The 18,959-nt window shown below is 36.7% G+C and overlaps 1 protein-coding gene across 4 annotated transcripts in view; it reads right to left on the bottom strand.

Moving 5' to 3' along the window:
* The window catches only part of LOC131551751 (cullin-9), a 55,458-nt gene that overhangs the window by 13,195 nt on the left and 23,304 nt on the right, over nucleotides 1–18,959 (bottom strand). For 3 of the 4 annotated variants that reach the window (XR_009273822.1, XM_058794848.1, XM_058794850.1), the window contains 22 exons: nucleotides 18,660–18,861; nucleotides 17,353–17,543; nucleotides 17,075–17,271; nucleotides 16,611–16,848; nucleotides 15,345–15,450; nucleotides 15,040–15,267; nucleotides 14,707–14,797; nucleotides 14,086–14,257; nucleotides 13,386–13,491; nucleotides 13,199–13,294; nucleotides 12,914–13,089; nucleotides 12,670–12,803; nucleotides 12,181–12,366; nucleotides 10,948–10,977; nucleotides 9,827–9,957; nucleotides 9,428–9,610; nucleotides 9,084–9,241; nucleotides 8,612–8,810; nucleotides 4,807–4,978; nucleotides 3,439–3,584; nucleotides 3,222–3,354; nucleotides 1,934–2,136 (listed from right to left, as the gene is read on the bottom strand). Coding sequence is in view for 3 of the 4 variants with exons in the window: in XM_058794848.1 (XP_058650831.1) it covers nucleotides 1,934–2,136; nucleotides 3,222–3,354; nucleotides 3,439–3,584; nucleotides 4,807–4,978; nucleotides 8,612–8,810; nucleotides 9,084–9,241; nucleotides 9,428–9,610; nucleotides 9,827–9,957; nucleotides 10,948–10,977; nucleotides 12,181–12,366; nucleotides 12,670–12,803; nucleotides 12,914–13,089; nucleotides 13,199–13,294; nucleotides 13,386–13,491; nucleotides 14,086–14,257; nucleotides 14,707–14,797; nucleotides 15,040–15,267; nucleotides 15,345–15,450; nucleotides 16,611–16,848; nucleotides 17,075–17,271; nucleotides 17,353–17,543; nucleotides 18,660–18,861 (3,478 nt within the window). In the remaining variant the exon portion in view is untranslated. The remainder of the gene's footprint in view (nucleotides 1–1,933; nucleotides 2,137–3,221; nucleotides 3,355–3,438; nucleotides 3,585–4,806; nucleotides 4,979–8,611; nucleotides 8,811–9,083; nucleotides 9,242–9,427; nucleotides 9,611–9,826; nucleotides 9,958–10,947; nucleotides 10,978–12,180; nucleotides 12,367–12,669; nucleotides 12,804–12,913; nucleotides 13,090–13,198; nucleotides 13,295–13,385; nucleotides 13,492–14,085; nucleotides 14,258–14,706; nucleotides 14,798–15,039; nucleotides 15,268–15,344; nucleotides 15,451–16,610; nucleotides 16,849–17,074; nucleotides 17,272–17,352; nucleotides 17,544–18,659; nucleotides 18,862–18,959) is intronic. The other variant, XM_058794849.1, reaches the window with a different exon arrangement.

The following is an 18,959-nucleotide window of genomic DNA, read 5'->3' as shown; positions in this document are numbered from 1 at the left end:
TTCACACAGTGCCAGAAGCAGCAAAGCAACCCCAAAACATCTTTGACCCTCCACCCTGTTTGACTCTAGGGACTGTGTTCTTTTCTTTGAAGGCCTCATTTCTTTTTCTGTAAACAGTGCCATGATGTCTTTTTCCAAAAAGCTCTACTTTTGTCTCATCTGTCCACAGTACGTTCTCCCAGAAGGATTGTGGTTTTGTCACATAAGTTTTGGCAAACTCCAGTCCTGCTTTTTTATGCCTTTGTGTCAGCAGTGGTGTCCTCCTGGGTCTCCTACCATAGCGTCCCTTTTCATTCAGATGGCAACGGATAGTGCGAGCTGACACTGTTGTACCCTGTGTCTGCAGATCAGCTTGAATTTATTTGGAAGTTAATCGGGGTTCTTTATCCACCATTCCAACAATCCTTCGTTGTAATTTTTCATTAATTTTGCTCTTCCGTCCACGTCCAGGGAGGTTAGCTACAGTGCCATGGGCTGTAAACCTCTTGATGATATTGCGCACAGTGGACACAGGAACATTAAGATCTCTGGAGATGGACTTGTAGCTTTGAGATTGTCCACGTTTTTCCACAATTTTTTCTCTCAAATCCACAGACAACTCTTTACACTTCTTTCTTTTCTCCATGCTCAAGTTGACTCAACCTTTGTGTTGTGTGTCACACTTTCTCCATTTTAACTGGTTGCAAGTGTGATTACTATATTGCCCACACCTGTTACTTGCCACAGGTGTCTAAATACGAATTACAGGAGCAACACATGCTTGAAAAGCAATTACTTCATACAATTTTGACAAGGTGCCAATAATTTTGTCCAGTCCATTTTTGAGTTCTGTTTGAAATGATCAAGTTTGACTTTTCTTCTCAGTTTTTTTGTGTTGTTGCAGTGCAAACAAAAACAATAAGCATGTGAATACCAAAACATTTGCAATTGGAACAATTTTCTGACAATTGTAAGGGTGCCGATATTTTTGGCCATGACTGTACATTACACTTTATAACAAATGCCTGCAGCCAATGGCCTGACAATTGTTTTTCAACTTTACTGCGCAATCTAATCCTTGTTTAATATTGACTCGGCAAATGTCCACTTCATCTTTAATATTTGGCCATTTCTTTACGACAGAAATACTACAGCCACTGGAATGTCTTAAATATGTGGACATCAAAACGTCTAAACTCAGAACTCAGAAAGAGAGGGTTTAATTTAAAAAATTTGGAAATTGCAACGAACATTTAGCATATTGAGAAAGATATTTATGTATTCCCGTGTTTGCGTAGGTTTTTAAATGATTTACCTAACAAATCTGATGAAATGTCACACATTGCGTTTCCGGATGAAGGTTATAATAAACCCAAACACAACAATATGCAAAGATGGAGTCTGAGACGCTCCATACATGTAAATGATAACAGTCCGCATGGATCAGCATTTATTTACTGTGAACGGAGCCGTTCTGAGACACACGTAAGTTGCGTAACCTACACACATGTAAATAATTAAAGAGTATATATTAAACCTGCATCGCATATAGTTGTTTAATTCAATCGTAACATTTCTGAATTCACAATAGCATTATGCTTTATTATGGTTTTTAAATGGGTTTAATATGTCATGCAGCCTTGGAAAACGGTCTTATAATGCATTTCATGGATTCTCGTCCGTGGATTGTGCCACTTCCGGTATTTTGCCGCTTACTTGACATGGGCAAAATGCAATAAAGGATTTTTTTAAATAGATTACTCAAATTGAATCGAGGAACAGTGACAGCCCAAATTATTACATAAACCCTATACAATGTAAATTTATTTTCTATATATATATATATATATATATATATATATATATATATATATATATATATATATATATATATATATATATATATATATATATATATATATATAGGCCCCATGCAAAACAATCCATACTTTACCATGAACACTAAATTGTCAATATGCATCTCCTTCTCATTCTTCATGATCTGCACAATGAGACAGTAGACGTAGTTCCTCTTCCTCTCTAGTGTGAGCGCAGCATCTTCATCTACATTCAGGTAGGTTTGCTTGGGAAGCAGGAAATGGAAACAGTGTCTGTCTGAGCTCTGTGAGAGGGTCTTCTTGTTCAGTCTCAGGACCCCTGAAAAATTTAGAATTAAATGGTTTTCAGTTAGATTTTTTGTACATTCAGAATTCAAAGCACTGAAGCCTGAGCAATTCAAACATTGAACTTTTTAAATGCATTTACACTAAACAAAACACTAATTAAGTTTGGAATAATTTGCTTTATGTTTTTGAAAGTCTCTTATGTTCACCAATGCAGCATTTATTTGATGAAAAATGCAGTAAAACTGTATTGTGAAATATTTTTAGAATTTAAAATAAAGAGTTTTCTGTTCCAATATATTTCAAAATGTCATTTATTAAAGCTGAATTTTCAGCATCATTACTCCAGTCTTCATTGTCACATGAAGCTTCAGAAATCATTCTAATATGCTGATTTAAAGCCTAATTATTACAGATTTCTTATTATTGCAGGGTTCTAGACTCATTCTTCCCACTGGTCGCACTTTTGCGACTAACTTTCTCAGTTGGTCGCACGAGCACATAATTTGGTCACAATTTTATTTATTTATTTTTTTGCTACAACATTTGATAAATCAATGCATGCTGATGAACTTTTACCTTCACGCTCATGCTGACGTAGCGAGTATAAACCAGGCTCTACACCTGAAGCGCTGAAAATCTGACTCCTGCTACAATGTGCTGCGGCTCTGCAGCGCGCGCTGTATGAAGCAGACGCTTTGGAGCTGCGCAGACCATGCACTCGCACACATGCGACCACGTCAAATTTTTACTCGCACATTCTCAAAAAATGGTCGCAGTCTAGAGCCCTGTATTGAGTTTCAAATCAGCTGCCAAAAATTCAGCTTTGGCATTACAGAATGACAAAATTTAATTAATATATATATATATATATATATAAATGAAAGAAAATAATATAATATTTAACAACTTTAGTGTTTTACTGTATTTTTGATTAAATAAATGCAGCCTTTGTGAACATAAGAGACCTTCAAAAATAAAATAAAATCTTAATTATTCCAAACTTACTGTATATTAAAATACTTCCTCTATTGTATTCCTCGATGCACTGAATTTTTAAAAATCAATGCATTAAGAAAACAGACATCATCTCGTTCTGTCGTAATGAGGATTTCTCACCTTTCATGGGGTCCTGGCTGGAGCTGGTGTGAGTGAGAATCCCCTTCTCCCCTGCAGTGAGAGGTTTGAGGGCATGGCTCAGCATGGCTGGAGAGAGACCTGTGGCCTGCTGCAGCATCTCCACATTCACATCCTGTAGAACAGGAAGAAAGTGAACAATTCTGATATATAAAAAATTAATATCATGCCCAGACTTGTTTTGGTCTTCAGATAGTACCTCATGTTTGTTGAACTGTAGCAGGATGTACATCTGCAGTGTGGAGACATAGAGAGTACAGGAGCCGTACTGAAGCTCAGCGTGGCCGAGCCAAGTCCATTGCAGCCGCCGAGGCTTACTGTGGGTCAAACCATACATGCGCTGACCTACAGGACAGATACACACATACAGATTAACTTCAAACTACAACAGAACAGCCAGAGAGAATAGGTCTTACTAGACAGTATCATTGGCATTTAGAGGTCGACCAATTGATTGGCCGTTAAGCAGTTACGAGCAGCAGGATGTGTAATATGTGTGAACTCTTATTTTTGTTATCACTTAGATTATGGCCATTTCACTTATAGCAGTGTCCAGTGTTTCCCATACTGGAACAGTTATTTGTGGCGGCTCGTCATATATAATATCAAAACTGACCGCCACAAATAGATTTTACAAAAGGCTTATACTTCTTTGAATAAACTGAGCACTGCACGTTTCAAAATTAAAATGCAGCACGGGTGTTTTTATATGAATGTATCATTGAAAAGAACCGACCGTCTTCAGAAAAGCTCGATGTCAATTTCATTTCGTCTTTCCTGTAATGCCTGATAAAGTAGAGTTTGTGAGCACAGTGCTGATTTGATTACAGCCGTTACCAGGGAAACCTCTATCTCTCCTGCTTCAAAAGCGCCTCCTGCTGGTAGAGAATTTGCATTTGCAAGTCTGTGGGAAACACTGGTGTCTGTCAGCAAACATAAATAAAAAAATCTCGCTTCAGAACAGTTTTGAGAAGGTGCTTAAGTTTTGAGCCATGTATTATTACTATGAATTAGGCTGCTACTACTGCTACTACTACTCCAACTCTCTTTTATGAGATTAAGGGGTAAAAAAAAGAAAAGAAAATCGGGCAAAAAAATCTGCATCATATATTGGCCATTGGCTGCCCTGATTTCTAAATATCGGCATCGGCCAGAGAAAAACCAATATCGGTCGACCTCTATTTGCATTGCCAGAGATCATGGATATTTCAGTTAGTGCTGTCAAACGATTAATCGCGATTAAATCGCATCCAAAATAAAAGTTTGTGTTTACATAATGTGTACAGTGTGTATATAGATATATATTATGTATGTATAAATACAAACACATGCATGTATATATTTAAGAAAAATATGTTATGTTTATATATTAAATATATTTAAATATAAAATATAAGAATAAGAATATATAAATGTAAATATTTTCAAAATATATTCTGTATGTGTGTGTATTTATATTTACATAATTATACACAGTACACATACATATATAATGTAAATAAAAAAACTTTTATTTTGGATGCGATTAATCATGATTAATCGTTTGACAGCACTAATTTCAACTAACCATTGGCATAAAAGTCTGTGAATTCAGCCAGGTAATTGCAGAGTTGAGCAGGGAAGTGTTTGCTGGGGTTCTCAAGGTAGCAGGGAGCCGACACAACCCAGCAGCGTGGGGACAACACCAACACTTTCACGTCACTCTCTTCCTCGGGTTCAGACACGTCTTCATCCATCATCTGATCACAAAAACATCACAAAACACAAAATGCACAGCATCAGCATTTAAAAGGACAAAGGATTTCTAGAATGTCTGTTGGCATCTTCCTAAAATCACAACTTAGGTACACATATAATGCATTGGGATGTGCATCAAACATTTCATCATGATTTTGGGATGTGCAACAGTGATCGAGCACTCGGCCCGGCCGTGACAGCGATGATCGATCATGAAAAAAAATAAATAAATAAAATTCTGATCATTATAGCAGCACTCTGGGCGGCACCCAGAGCTCTGATTGTTTAGCTTTTAGATTTTTCTTTTAAATAAAGATTTTATAATAATGCAGCAGTGCTATTTTCGTCATATTTGTAGGCATACTTCAGTACGCATACTTCAATTAAAATTGTTTTCGTACTTCGTATGGCTTCGAAAACGCACAGGCAACTTCAGGAATCACTTGATAATGTAGATGAAAATATAGCACAAATCTGCCATAAACATAGCATTATAATGGGAACATTATAGAATGTGAAATCTATAGTAAATTCTGACTGCTTTCCTTGCCCGTGTTTCAGCGCGCTGTTATGAAAGTGCATCACGGAGGGAGCCCTCTCTCACTCTCTCTGTGAATTTCAGTGAAACTTAAATTTCACTGGCATTTGCATTCTTTTGTGCAGATACAAGTTGTAATGTTACGTCGATGTTATGCATCTAAGTTATCTGATTAATATCATAGGATGTGTCATAGAACGGGCTTCAGTTTATTGGCATAAAGTTACTCTTCAGCTTCACCTCAGGCAGCTATTCCTTTTTAGATGCTTCTTTTTTAATAACACTGCTGCATCATAATCATAATCTAACAGTGTTCTAATCATGTGTTCATGTTTTCATGTCTTATTTTTATTTTGAACATTATTTTGTATTTTCATAAGTCTTCAGATATTTTCATTATCTCCATTACAGTCATGCCCCGCCCCAGAGTACTCATTTTTAAAACATATCGATGATCAAAATGATAAATTGCCAAAAATGCCCATCCCTAATCATATGATATGATCTGACAGTGATACAATATTGCAGAAATCTCAAAACATGCCATATGATATGATTATGATATAATTACATATAGGAGCCTGCAATCAATTTATATAAATATTACGATGTTGTGCCCTTATTTTACACAACTAGTTAAATTTTTATTAACTCACAAATGCAACCTACAGTGGGGAAAATTATTTGATCCCCTGCTGATTTTGTAATTTTGCCCACTTAAAAAAAAGAAGGGTTTATCATTTTAATGGAAGGTTTATTTTAACTGACAGAGACAGAATATCAAACAAAAAAAAATCCAGAAAAAAGCAGCACACAAATGTTAAAAAAAAGATTGACATTTTACTAAGTCAAATACGTATTTGACCACTTCGCAAAACATGACTTAGTACTTGGCGCAGAAACCCTTGTTGGCAATCACAGAGGTCAGACGTTTCTTGTAGTTGGTCACCAGGTTTGCACACATCTCAGGAGGGATTTTGGTCCACTCCACTTTACAGATCCTCTCTAAATCATTAAGGTTTCTTAGCTGTCTCTTGGAAACTCGAAGTTTCAGCTCCCTCCACAGATTTTCTATGGGATTAAGGTCTGGAGACTGGCTAGGCCACTCCATGACCTTAATGTGCTTCTTGAGCCTCTCCTTTGTTGCCTTGGCGGTATGTTTCGGGTAACTGTCATGCTGGAAGACCCATCTATGACCCATCTTCAGTGTTCTGGCAGAGGTTCTCGTCCAAGATTTTAAAATACATTGCCCTGTCCATTTACCCCTCAATGTGGTAAAGTCGTCCTGTACCCTTAGCAGAAAAACAGCCCCAAAGCATAATGTTTCCACCTCCGTGCTTGACTGTAGCGATGGTGTTCTTGGAGTCATAGGCAGCATTCCTCCACCTCCAAACACAGCGAGTTGAGTTGATGCCAAAGAGCTGGATTTTGGTCTCATCGGACCACAGCACATTCTCCCAAGCCTTCTCTGAATCATTTAGATGTTCATTGGCAAACTTCAGACGGGCTGTACATGTGACTTCTTGAGCAGGGGGACCTTGCGGGCGCTGCAGGATTTCAGTCCTTCACGGCGTAGTGTTACCAATGTTTTACTTGGTGATTGTGGTCCCAGCTGCCTTGAGATCATTAACAAGCTCCTCCCGTGTAGTTCAGGGCTGATCCCTCATCGTTCTCATGATCATCCTTACCCCACGAGGCAAGATCTTGCATGGAGCCCCAGACTGAGGGAGATTGACAGTTATTTTTGTGTTTCTTCCATTTAAGAATAATCATACCAACAGTTGTGCTTCTTGCTGATGGTCTTGTAGCCCATTCCAGCCTTGTGCAGGTCTACAATCTTGTCCCTGAAGTCCTTTGACAGCTCTTTGGTCTTGCCCATGGTAGTGGAGAGGTTGGAATGGAAGATACAGATTCTATGGACACGAGTCTTTTACACATACAGTGAGCTCAAATTAGGAGTATCGTCTTAAAGTGACAGGACTAATCTGTGTTACACATGTGCACACAAACAATCTGTGGGAGCCAAAATTTCTGCTGGTTGTAGGGGATCAAATACTTATTTGACTTACTAAAATGTAAATCTTTTTTGAAGATTTGTATGCTGCTTTTTTCTGGATTTTTTTGTTTCTATTAGTTAAAATAAACCTATCATAAAAATGATAAACCCTTTTTAAGTGGGCAAACTTACAAAATCAGCAGGGAATCGGATAATTATTTTCCCCACTGTAAATATAACAGGAACATTTCAAATGAAAATTGCAAATCCCAACTGGGACATCCACAACAACAACAATTAAATTTTCTCAAAAATAATAGAGAACAATAAATAATGAAAGTCCAGCATATCATTAATCATTTGATGACAGCTCATCATTGGTTTGTGCAATGAGATAAGCAATGACAAGTCAGGAAAGTCTTTGTCTTCTTCACAAAGCATCAACTCCAGTCACCAAAGAAAATAAATAAATTACATTTACACAGAAAAATTCTTTAAAAAGGAACTCAAAAGGAACACAAATATTTGATAGTTTATTTCTTCGGGAGATTGTGTGCAGATGTGACTTCAAAAAAAAGTGCATCTTAAAAGTCTTATAGCCTTCTTATAATCGAACCATAAAAACCCTAATACTGGATATTGACCACACTGTCTGAACAAACAGACCAGCAAAAAAAAAGTCTAGCACTCAGTATTAAAGACTAGATTTCAAGACAAATTAAAATTGGGTAGTGTTTAATGATGCATTTATACACTTTCAGCCACTTCCAGAGGTAGTTGACAATGCATTCAAACGGATTAACTTTGTAATGTAGATGTGCAGTGTAGATTTGTGCAGCCACAAATGAATGCCTCCTCTACGCTTACTGACCTAACTCGGAAAACATTACGGGACGTGTTGTTAAAGCACACTAGGCAAATGGGATTTAAACTTTGAAATCACAAGTTTGGTTTGAAGGTGAAAAAAATGTTAAAAACACAATGTTCTCTATTGTGAAACACTGTGTTTCAAAGTGGAGATACAATATATATCTCCACCTATAGAGTTGACAAAAGAGATGGATTAATACCGGCTGTAAAGCTGTAGTCTATTATTCTCACCTCCTCAAAGTTCTCCAGATTTTTGTCCAGCTGCTGTAGACGGTAAAGATGAAACTCCTGCTGAAGCTCCTCAGATTCACTGAGGTTGGTCAGCATCTGCTGGGGAAACCGGTTTGGGAAACAGGTACCGATCTGCTCCACCACAGCGTTCTCTAACCACACCTTCCCCTGACCCAACAGCCGATCACCCAGATAGTACCTGAGCACAGAAGAAGAGAAGTACAATGTGAAAAACAGGGTGAACCATAATAAGCGCTAGTATTTTCCCAGGAAAGAATTCTTGTGCAATGCTTTTTAATCTTATAGAAATAATGACATTTCATTAATAAAAACAGTTAAGTTGATCACCCCTTTTTAGAACAAATACAAAAATAGTGAATCAAATATCAACAATTATAGAAATGAAAAATGTTTATATATCATGGTTTCTGAAATATCACTCAGCCCTAGTTAGCAGCAGCTGTTCTCATACCTGTAAAAGTGCTCAAAGGTGTTGGCCAGCTCCAGGCCGGAGAGGAACAGCATGGGCTCCAGGAACTGCTGTAGCTGGTTCAAGGTGTCCACATTTCCAGAGTCCACTCCACTTTCCTGGATCATCTTGTCTATGTACTGTGCAAAACGTTCACTCACCTTCAAGTGAGTTATTAAAAATAAATAAACAATTACTTTTGAACTCATTTCAATTCAAAATATCATAATGTTCCAAAAACAAACCCTAATTAGTTCTTTAATTATGAATTAGATTACATGGGCAATATGATAGACATATTCTTGACAGTTTCACAACATTCACTCAAGTATTCCCTGTTGACTCACATGCATAGCGGTGAGGATGGACAGCTGGAGCAAGGCGGCAGAAAAGCCCTGACGGAGTGCAAGCACAAAGGCAGTGTGCTGGCCAAAAAGTTCCTCCATGGTGTTCTTTAGCCGGAGGAACAGACCCCTGTAACGCTCTACGAAGTCAGGGAGGCTGCATGTCAAATCTAGGAAACTCTTTACCTGGAAAGAGCCAAACAAAAATTACTCCAGAATTATAGGAATTGATAAGTGTAATTTTGCATTAGTACAGTTCATTTCAGGCTGAGACACATTGATGGTCAATCAACATGCTTTTAATTAAACTTTTCTGAACGATTTTTCATTTTGTTCAGGTATTTTGACTAATTTGATTATACATTCACCTACTAAAAAAAAAATCTAAAATAAATGTCTAACCTGTCGCTGAACGACACCTTGCCAGCACAAAGCGATGCCTGCAATGCTGCTAGTGTTCTTCACTTTCGGTTTGCTAGAAGATGAAGATGAGCTTACTGCTGTCGTTTCCTTATTCTTTCCCTCTTTACCATCTGTAAAACAAAAAAGTACATTAATTAGGACTCTTGACAAGTTGCTCCAAATTTCAAAACCAATCACACGTCATGTGGCTACCAACCAAAACAATGTGCCAGCAATTAGGGCTGCACAGTCAATCAAAATGTTGGTTCCCTTTAAATCTGTAGTTAAATTCTAACATGCATTATGAAAACAAAGAATGTCAGTGTTTATTTTTAATTTCAAGCCTTTTGGGCCTCCACAAATCACATTAAAAATTGTCAACTACAAGCATAAAAGGCTTTGTTTAAAAAAAAAAAAAAAAAAACAGTTTTCCAATGCAAAATAGAATTGAAATACTAAATGTTACATAATATTACATTTTATCATTACTACATTATAAAAAAAAATATTCAACTTGACTAGGGAAATTTAAAAAAATAAATAAATAACTTCAATGTCAAGTTTTGGCTTCAATGTGACTGCAAAGAGAACAGTTCATTTTCATTGGATTTGATTTTCAAGTACGAAGTTTGGTTCTTGTTACAAGGACTCAAGTGTGAACTCTTTGTACTGGCTGCAGAACATGGACAAAACAAAATCATTTTGGAGATAAAAAGGAATGAAAAATTTGCAATTTTTAAAATTAACAATTTTTCAACACCCTTATCAGCATGAAAGCTGTTGTTTCAATATGGTTTATGCTTTTTTTCTTGATATTTTGTTATCCAAGCAACAGAAATACATGAAATGTTTTTTTTGTTTTTGTTTTTTCAAATTGCAGTCGTAAATTATCAAATCATGCAGCCCTACCAACAATTTAAATGGGAAGCCAGAACAATTCAAAAACAAATTTAGAGACAGCGGAACTGAATTAATGAAAAAAAATTATAAATAAAATAAAATAAAATAAATAAATAAAAAGCATTGTCATGGTTAGTTTGGAGTTCAGATGGATGGGGTGATGCAAAATACATAAAATGAAGTCAAAATAAAATAACATTAGCATCTACACTATTACTTACTCTTCAAATCTCTGCTTCTGTTGATACCTTCTGAAAACAAGAAAAATACCTTGAAATACAGAAGCCTTCATTTAACACAATCTACAGCAGGTGGTTTAAAAATAGCACACCTGTTCTCTGGCTTACCAGAAAATACTTAGGACCAACATTAAACTAAAAAATATGTCTCATATAGGGTACAACGGGGCTAAAGGCACACCTTGAGAAAAAATGTTCTATTCACTGCGCCTAAAATGTATAATTGCAGAAAAAAATTGTGTGGGAGCAACAGATTTTGTGTGAAAATAAATCATTCAAGTTGTTTATTCATATGTATGAGGTGGCAAGGGGGGCCTTTCCCCCCCACACACGGGGTATTAATACAAATACTTTATTAATGTTTTGTTTAATAACGTCCTAAGTTAATACTACTTTTCAAAACAAATCACATTAGCAAAGTTTGTACTATTTTCTGCTTATTTAAAAAAAAAAAATTTTTGTTCAATAAATATACTGTCATTAAAATGTTAATATAAAATAAAGATTCTGAAAGCACTGAAGGAAATCCAATAATAATTGAATATATATTTACAGTAGTAACAACAAATGATATTTTATTACATGATATGATTAATATCAAGTTTTTAAATATGATGGTTTCATTCTAAACATAGTGAGTATCTCTAATATGGACACCCAACATAATGTATGATATTTACCATCTGAATCTAACCATGTCATGTCAACAAATGGAAAAGTCAGCGATCTATTAATTATCATGTTAATTACTGTGCGCCTTTAGCCCCAACAGCAGGGGCGCTTTTTACCCCAAATACCATACTTTTACATATCCTTTCGTTATTTAAAAACTGCTGCTTTAATTATGTTAAAACTGAAAATTGTTAAGAAGACCTTTGTCTCAAAATATATGCCTTAATTTTAGCGATTCTAATTTGTTACTTAAATCTGCAACATTTTAAAAAACATAAAATATTACATCAAGTAAGCACAGAATCAACTTCGCGCTGTTGTGAGCGATTGAGTCAAGGATCAGACAAATATACACGTGCAACTTGAAAAGTGGATGTTTTGGAAAGTGCTACGCCATGTTTTTGGTTACGTTAGCGGTTTATATGAAAATAATATCAAATGGGCCTTTTACCCCGTTGTACCCTATATAAAGTACTCCACAGTAGTGGCACTAAAGTCTCTAGAATGAAGTATTGTAGATTTTATTGTTTTGAAGGCACTCACTGGATTTGATGGGAGGTTTGAGCTCTTCTGTATCAACTGTGCTGGTGTCCACATGGACAAGCAAATGAGTGAGACGCCGCACACGGGAGTTGAAGATGGAGGCTGAGCTCTTACATCTCTTGGAGGATTCAGTGTTCTCCAAATATTCATTCATCAACCAGGACAGAGGGCTGAGAGTAGAAGTCTCTGTTATAAAAATGAAGATCAGAAATTCAACCAAAATGACCACCCAGTTTATACTGCACATAAAACTGAAGATACCGGATTGATAAAAGCACTTTTCAGAAGACTGACACCATAATTTGTATAACTGTTTTTCAGCATTAAATCTATTATTGTGGCATAATATATTTCACATAAACCGTTCTCTAACCAGCATGAAAAAACGAAACAAAAACTGGGGTTTCCTTCCTTTATAAATGGGTGGTGGTACTTGGCCAGAAGAAGCTGGAAATTGGACCAGACTTCAGTCAGCTAAGTGCTGGTTACCTGAGATAGTGATGCTCTGTACGATGGGGGTGATGAGAGCTTCCCAGCAGGTCCGGCCTAAAGCCTCTGCGGCCTCGGCATCAGGCAGAAAACGGTCAGCAAACATCTGCTCATGTTTCAGGGCACTGTTTAACCTGAAACCCAGAGAGATGCACAAAAATATAAGGGGTTTTATTACAAATCAGCAACAATAACAACTCCTACCATCTTAATTGCACTCTATAGCTGTGGCAGAAGGTCTCACTTGTTAAAGAGCTGCAGCAGCTGGTTCTTGTCCTCCAGGATCTCCTGGCACCAGGTGTGAGCTTTTGTCGTATAGAAGAGATAAGTGCGGCAGCATAGCTGCTCCTTAAACACCGGCCAGAACGTGGGCTTTGGCCCCAGAACCTCAAACCCATGCACTCGTGTGTCAATGCCGCCCTGTTGACAGAAAGAAACATCATTCGTACTAGAAGTGGAATAAAGAACATCTCAGGATTTACGTACAACTTCAGGCAAGTTCTGCCACATTTCATTCTATAGGTCTGACCTGTTGACATCTTTTGACTCTGATCTGAATGATGGGCCAGAAGCGGGTCATATTCTCCAGCAAAACCACATGACTGGCGGAGGGTGCCACATTTACCTGTTCAACACAAAAAAGAAAAGAAAGTATCATCTTAAAGTTCAATGTGCAGTACCTGCAAGATGGAGATGAATGAGAAGGGCTTTCTCACAGTGTTGAGTTCAGTGTTGATGTTTGTGGGATCATCTCCTCCTAGGACTACAATGCGAGCTGGCATGTAACTCGAGTCCTCACTGGCTACAAGCACAGTCAACTGCCTGTGAATGAAGAAAATAATAAAGCATCTTCATCAGTTGCAGTGACAAATGTATTCTTCCATTAAAGGGCAATTTTCTAGGGTTTCTAGGTCCAATGTTTTATAAGAGAAAATATTTATCAACCCATATCAAATATATGCCAGTAAGACACGATAGGGAAGTTACAAATGAATGAATGGCGTGCAGTTTTGAATATAGAAATCCACCAGAACAAAACAACTGACTGTTTTTATGAATGGGTTGTTCGAATGTCCATATGAATACGGTTACTACCTACTATATTTTACTAACTAAAACGGAGCAAAAAAGAAAATCTTGACAATATTGTCACTGAAGTTTACTGAACTGCAAGAAAACACATTTTGCTTTTTACACAATTATGCTGATATTCGGGAAAATGGCACATTTGCTTGTGTGATTATTGCTTAACTGTGTCATATGTTGTATTAAAAAAAACTCATGTAAGGGATTTTTTGTCCCTTTATCTTGAATTTGAGGTATTCATTTCCAGCACCGATTAGCTGTTGCTGTAATGATAATCTAGAGTTTCTTTTAGCAGCATCCACTAAATAAAGAGTAGTTAGGCCAGCATACCTGATGATCACCCCTTTGTGCATGTAAATGTTGATAAAATGGGAGCCGGTACAGCCGTTGGATTCCCAGTAGGTTTTGGGGTTTTTGTCTGTCAGTTTGTTAGCTCGATGGTGATTGGAGGAGACCTCCACCTTCTCCCAGCATTTGTCCTCTTTCAGTTCCACACTGGAGCCTGGAGAACATCACACTCAAATCAACGAAAACGTTTGGTAACTGGAAAAGTTATAACTAAACCTTTGCTAGTAACAAAGCACAGTTGTTCTTAAGCAAATATGGTCTTAATGCATATTTTTAAATCATCTAATTTTTACCTTTAGGTGAAATATTAATTACATTGTTAGTACATATAGTTCAAATTATTTTGTTTTAGTAGGTACAGTACAAAAGATGATTTTCTTTTCCATACAATGTGGATGATGATTCTCACACAAAGCCATCTCAATTTCAGAAAACTTTGAAGTCATGATGAAAGGGAAGTAGCTACAGATCTTTTCTTCTGCATTGTGTCATACATCCCTGTTTAACGAATTATTGAACAAAATATGCAGGTCTTGGTTCTATACATCGGTTAAAATAAAAAATTCAAATGAGTGAATAATGAATTGTGTTTTATGAACATACCTTGGCACAAGTTTCGCAGGAACACATCAAAGAAAGGAATATTGATTGGATGATGGCTGCGACGATGCTCTTCAATCTGACCAAGGACCATCTAAAGATACAGACATGGAGTATGTAATTAAGTGAACATGTCATTAAACATTCTAGGAATGGACCATCCAATAAAACCTGCCTTTTTAAGCTCCACCTAAATGTTTATGTAAAAGGCTTCTAAGGAACAAGTCTGTTCGAGGTCAGGTGACCCAGAAACCAGCCTAATTATATAAGGCTTGTTCAGGCAACTCAGACTAGTTGATTTCGAAAATATTTATTTTCAAACAGGCCACCCTTTACCTGTATACATCCAGCCAGCACACTGGTGGTCATTTTCTTGTAGAGGCTGGCGTACTTCTCACAGTCGTTGATCAGGTCCCGCAGCTCTGTAACCATGAGCAAGCTGGTGCTGTGTTTGTCCATGGCTTTGATAAGAGCCTCTTTGGTGCCCAGCCGACACATCACAACAGCATAGTCTTTATTCAGAGATGCAAGTCGATATAAGAAGCGGATAAACTGCTGTACGACCTAAGTGGGGATAAAGAGGAATTAAATACTAGCGTTATGAAACCATGATCTTATGAAGCTAAATGAAGGGAAAGTACCTCTCTGTCACTGACAAAGGCCGTCATAGATGACAGGCAAGGCTCAATACTCTCATGCCACGGCAACAGATCCTCCTGGTAGTTATCCAAAAACTTGTTTAAAATCCTGTGGAGTATAAAATAGTAAATATATCATTAGCAAATAAAACAATAATCAGTACAGTCACGAAATCAAGACTTTAAGTAGTTCAAGGACTAAAAAAATATTTATTTTTCTTAGATGTCATTCCAAACTCATATGACTTTCTTCCATTAAAAAAAAAAATTCTTGTGATATGATATACAACAAAAAGATGAACAGTAACTAAATTGTGATCAAAAGAAGAAAAAATTCACAAAATTTATATTAAAATAAATGAAGCATTTTTACAGGACTTAATTTCATAATGTCAAAATCATAATGCAAAGGAAATTATATATTACTAATATATAATAATATTAACATATAATAATATATTATTATTATAATAATGTAAATACTAATATTTCATGGTAATAATGGTATTGCCTTTAGTTTTTTTAATTTGTTATGTATTTATAAAAAAAAGACACATTAACAAAAGCATTAATTCTGCTGTAATAGAATAAAAAAAACAGTATTGCAGAAATGTGAATTTAATGACTATATATTAAGGCTGGGACGATAAATCGAATGCATCGCGATTCCTCTGGAATAGATTCTGAGCTTAGTTTTGAACAGCAGATGGCGCTGCATGCTTTAGAAACAGCCGTACTCTGCTTGTTTCCAAATCCTTACACACACTTGAACCTAAAATAACCATTCAAAAAATTAGAAAAGGTTGAAGTGAATTACATGGGTTTCACAGTGGTTACATTAATCTCGCGTCATAAAAGCATTCTGAGCCGAGGTGAAATTACAGACTCAGCCAAACGCACAAGCGCTCTTCAGTGCTCTTCTTCATCAGCAAAACTAGAGTAGAGCATCATCTGCTGTTAAAATCTAAGCTCAGAATCGATTCCAGAGGAATAGCGATGCATTCATGAATCGATTCTGCATCGATTTATCATCCCAGCCCTACTATAAATACACACATAAATATACAAATACACACACACAAATATACACATATGAATATATATCCAAGCTACTTTGAGGTAATGCGCACAATTTCTTTTTTTTTTCTTCTCAAATCCTTGGATTTTATGGTCAAATGTGACCTAGACATGTTTTTATGAGTACATCTACCTCAAAGTAGCTTGAAATAGCTGTTAGCTATTTATTACCTAAATAAGTAAAGGGCTCACCTCAGGATGGACAGCTGTACAGCGCGATCCACTCTGTGCTGGTCCATGAGGCGGATGAGGTCCTGGAAGGTGTCTCTGCTGCGCGTTACCTCGTTTCTCTCATCCTCCAGCTGGGAGGTTTCATCACAGAGCAACTGCTCCAGGGTCAGTATAACCTCTTTAGTGGCTGGCATTTCCTTCAGACTCACCACCAACATCTTCAGCTCTGTGTCCTTAAAGTCATGCTCATCTTGAGACTCTACAGAGGCGAACAGAGCTGTGTGTTACTTCAAATAAGGTACTAACGTGTGTAATCCAAGTCAAGAATGAATGTGCATCGCTTTATTAACATACTGTTTATTACAGGAGTGTAGAAATCAGTGTGTTGGAGATGACTATATATTTTAGCCCAATGCCTTTACAAATGCAGGGCTTTTTTAAAGCAGTTCAATTTGGCAAGCAGTTAAAATAATGCATGATGGTACCTTTTTTCTCCAGTTTGTGAACCATGGAGATGTGGTTGAGGGCGATAATAGCCAGCATGCTGTGTTGATTCTGAGCAGAAAGGCACTTCTTTAGCGTGGCACTGACATTGCAGGCGACTAGCTGCTCTGCCAGGCTCTTGTGGCTGGAAATCAGCATGACGATGACCAGCAGCCCGTTCCGCACGGACAAACCGCAACTGCTCAAACCACAGGAGAAAAATGAATGTGAATTCAGCAAACAAAGATCCTACATCTCAAGCAGACTTCAAGCCTCTTACCCTGCCGTGCTGAGCATGAGGTCAATGGCAGAAGGGATGGTACACAGGAGCCCTTTGGAGCCTTCAGGTGTAGCAGAGCCTATGCTCGCAAAAATCTCCAGCATCATCTGAGTGCCAGATTCGGAGAGGGGCAGACAGCCACCCACACTGCGAGGGTCATGTTTGCTGGCACCTGTGATGACCTTCAGAGTCTGGAGAAAGCAATTCATTTTTATTTCAATAGCATCCTTCAAATGTACACATGCAATGTACTGACAACATGATTTAAAAAAGGAATAGAAGTAATAATTCTGGCCCCAATTCTAGTTAACAATACTTAACACATGGGCATCCCAAGGGACAATTTTGTCTTTTTTTTTTTTTTTAAAGTAATTAATTTTTTTAAACCGAAAAACTGACTAAATCATAATTTGTATACAAACAGCATTTTGTATAAAAAAAAAAAATAAAAAAAAATAAATAAATCACATTTCAATTCACATACAAACAGCATACATTTTTTCAGAAATGTGCATTTTTATTGGAATTTTAATATTTCACCTTCATTTGCTTTCATAGATCTATTTTACACTAGTAACAAAACACAGTTACACTCAGGACATTAAGGACAAAAACGTCCCCATTAAAACCACAATATTTAATCTCTGTGCCATTTAAGCAAAAAAAACAAATCATGCATTCTTTGGCAATAGGCTTTCATTCTGTTAGCAAGGCTTCAAAATGTTTACTATATTTAACATTTTTAAGAAAATTTTCTATTTTCCACCCGATAGCACAATTTTTTTGTGGCATTACGTACACAAACTGGCATTTAAAGGGTGAACATTTTGAAAATGAAGTTATGATCAGGACTGAGGTTGATAAAAGATCTATGGCAATCAAAGCGAAAAATGTTTTATATATATATATATATATATATATATATATATATATATATATATATATATATATATATATATATATATATATAAAAATTTTTTTATATATATATATAATTTTTTTTTCGCATCTAAGTGACCTCTAAGGACCTCACTTTAACTTCTTTAAATTGACACACAGTGGTTATGAATTCAATTAACATGTCTTTTCTTATTGAGAGTCTGAATTTATTTCTTTTTTTTTTTTTAAACAGCAACCCTCATACTTAACCAAAAACAATTATGATGTTCATTAATGTTCTAATTACACTGATTCAGTAACTTTGGTTTTATATGACTGGATGAACAGTGAAATTCTGGACAGGAGTAACTCATAAACCTCATGCCCTTGAAGACATAAGAATTTAGTTCACATAAATCCTCACTCACCGCCAGTGCAATCTGCTGCACCTGTATACAGGTAGGATACTCCTGCATGCAGCACAGGATGGCTTTAACACCCCCCTCTGTGGCAAATGAGACCCTCCACTCGTATTTCAGCATTAGACTGCGGGTCAGCAGCAGCGCAGTGACAGCGTTCTGCTTGGGCTGACTGCCAATCATCTCCACCAACATCTTTAAGACTTTGTCACTGAAAAAGACAAGAAAGTTATTTTAAAACTATTTGCAATATAAACTACAATCATGTTCCTTTACGGTACATTAGGGCTGCACAATAAAGTTTAAATG

Source organism: Onychostoma macrolepis, chromosome 13 (genome assembly GCF_012432095.1).
Source record: "Onychostoma macrolepis isolate SWU-2019 chromosome 13, ASM1243209v1, whole genome shotgun sequence".
Taxonomy (NCBI): domain Eukaryota; kingdom Metazoa; phylum Chordata; class Actinopteri; order Cypriniformes; family Cyprinidae; genus Onychostoma; species Onychostoma macrolepis.
This window is presented reverse-complemented; position numbering and strand designations above follow the sequence as displayed.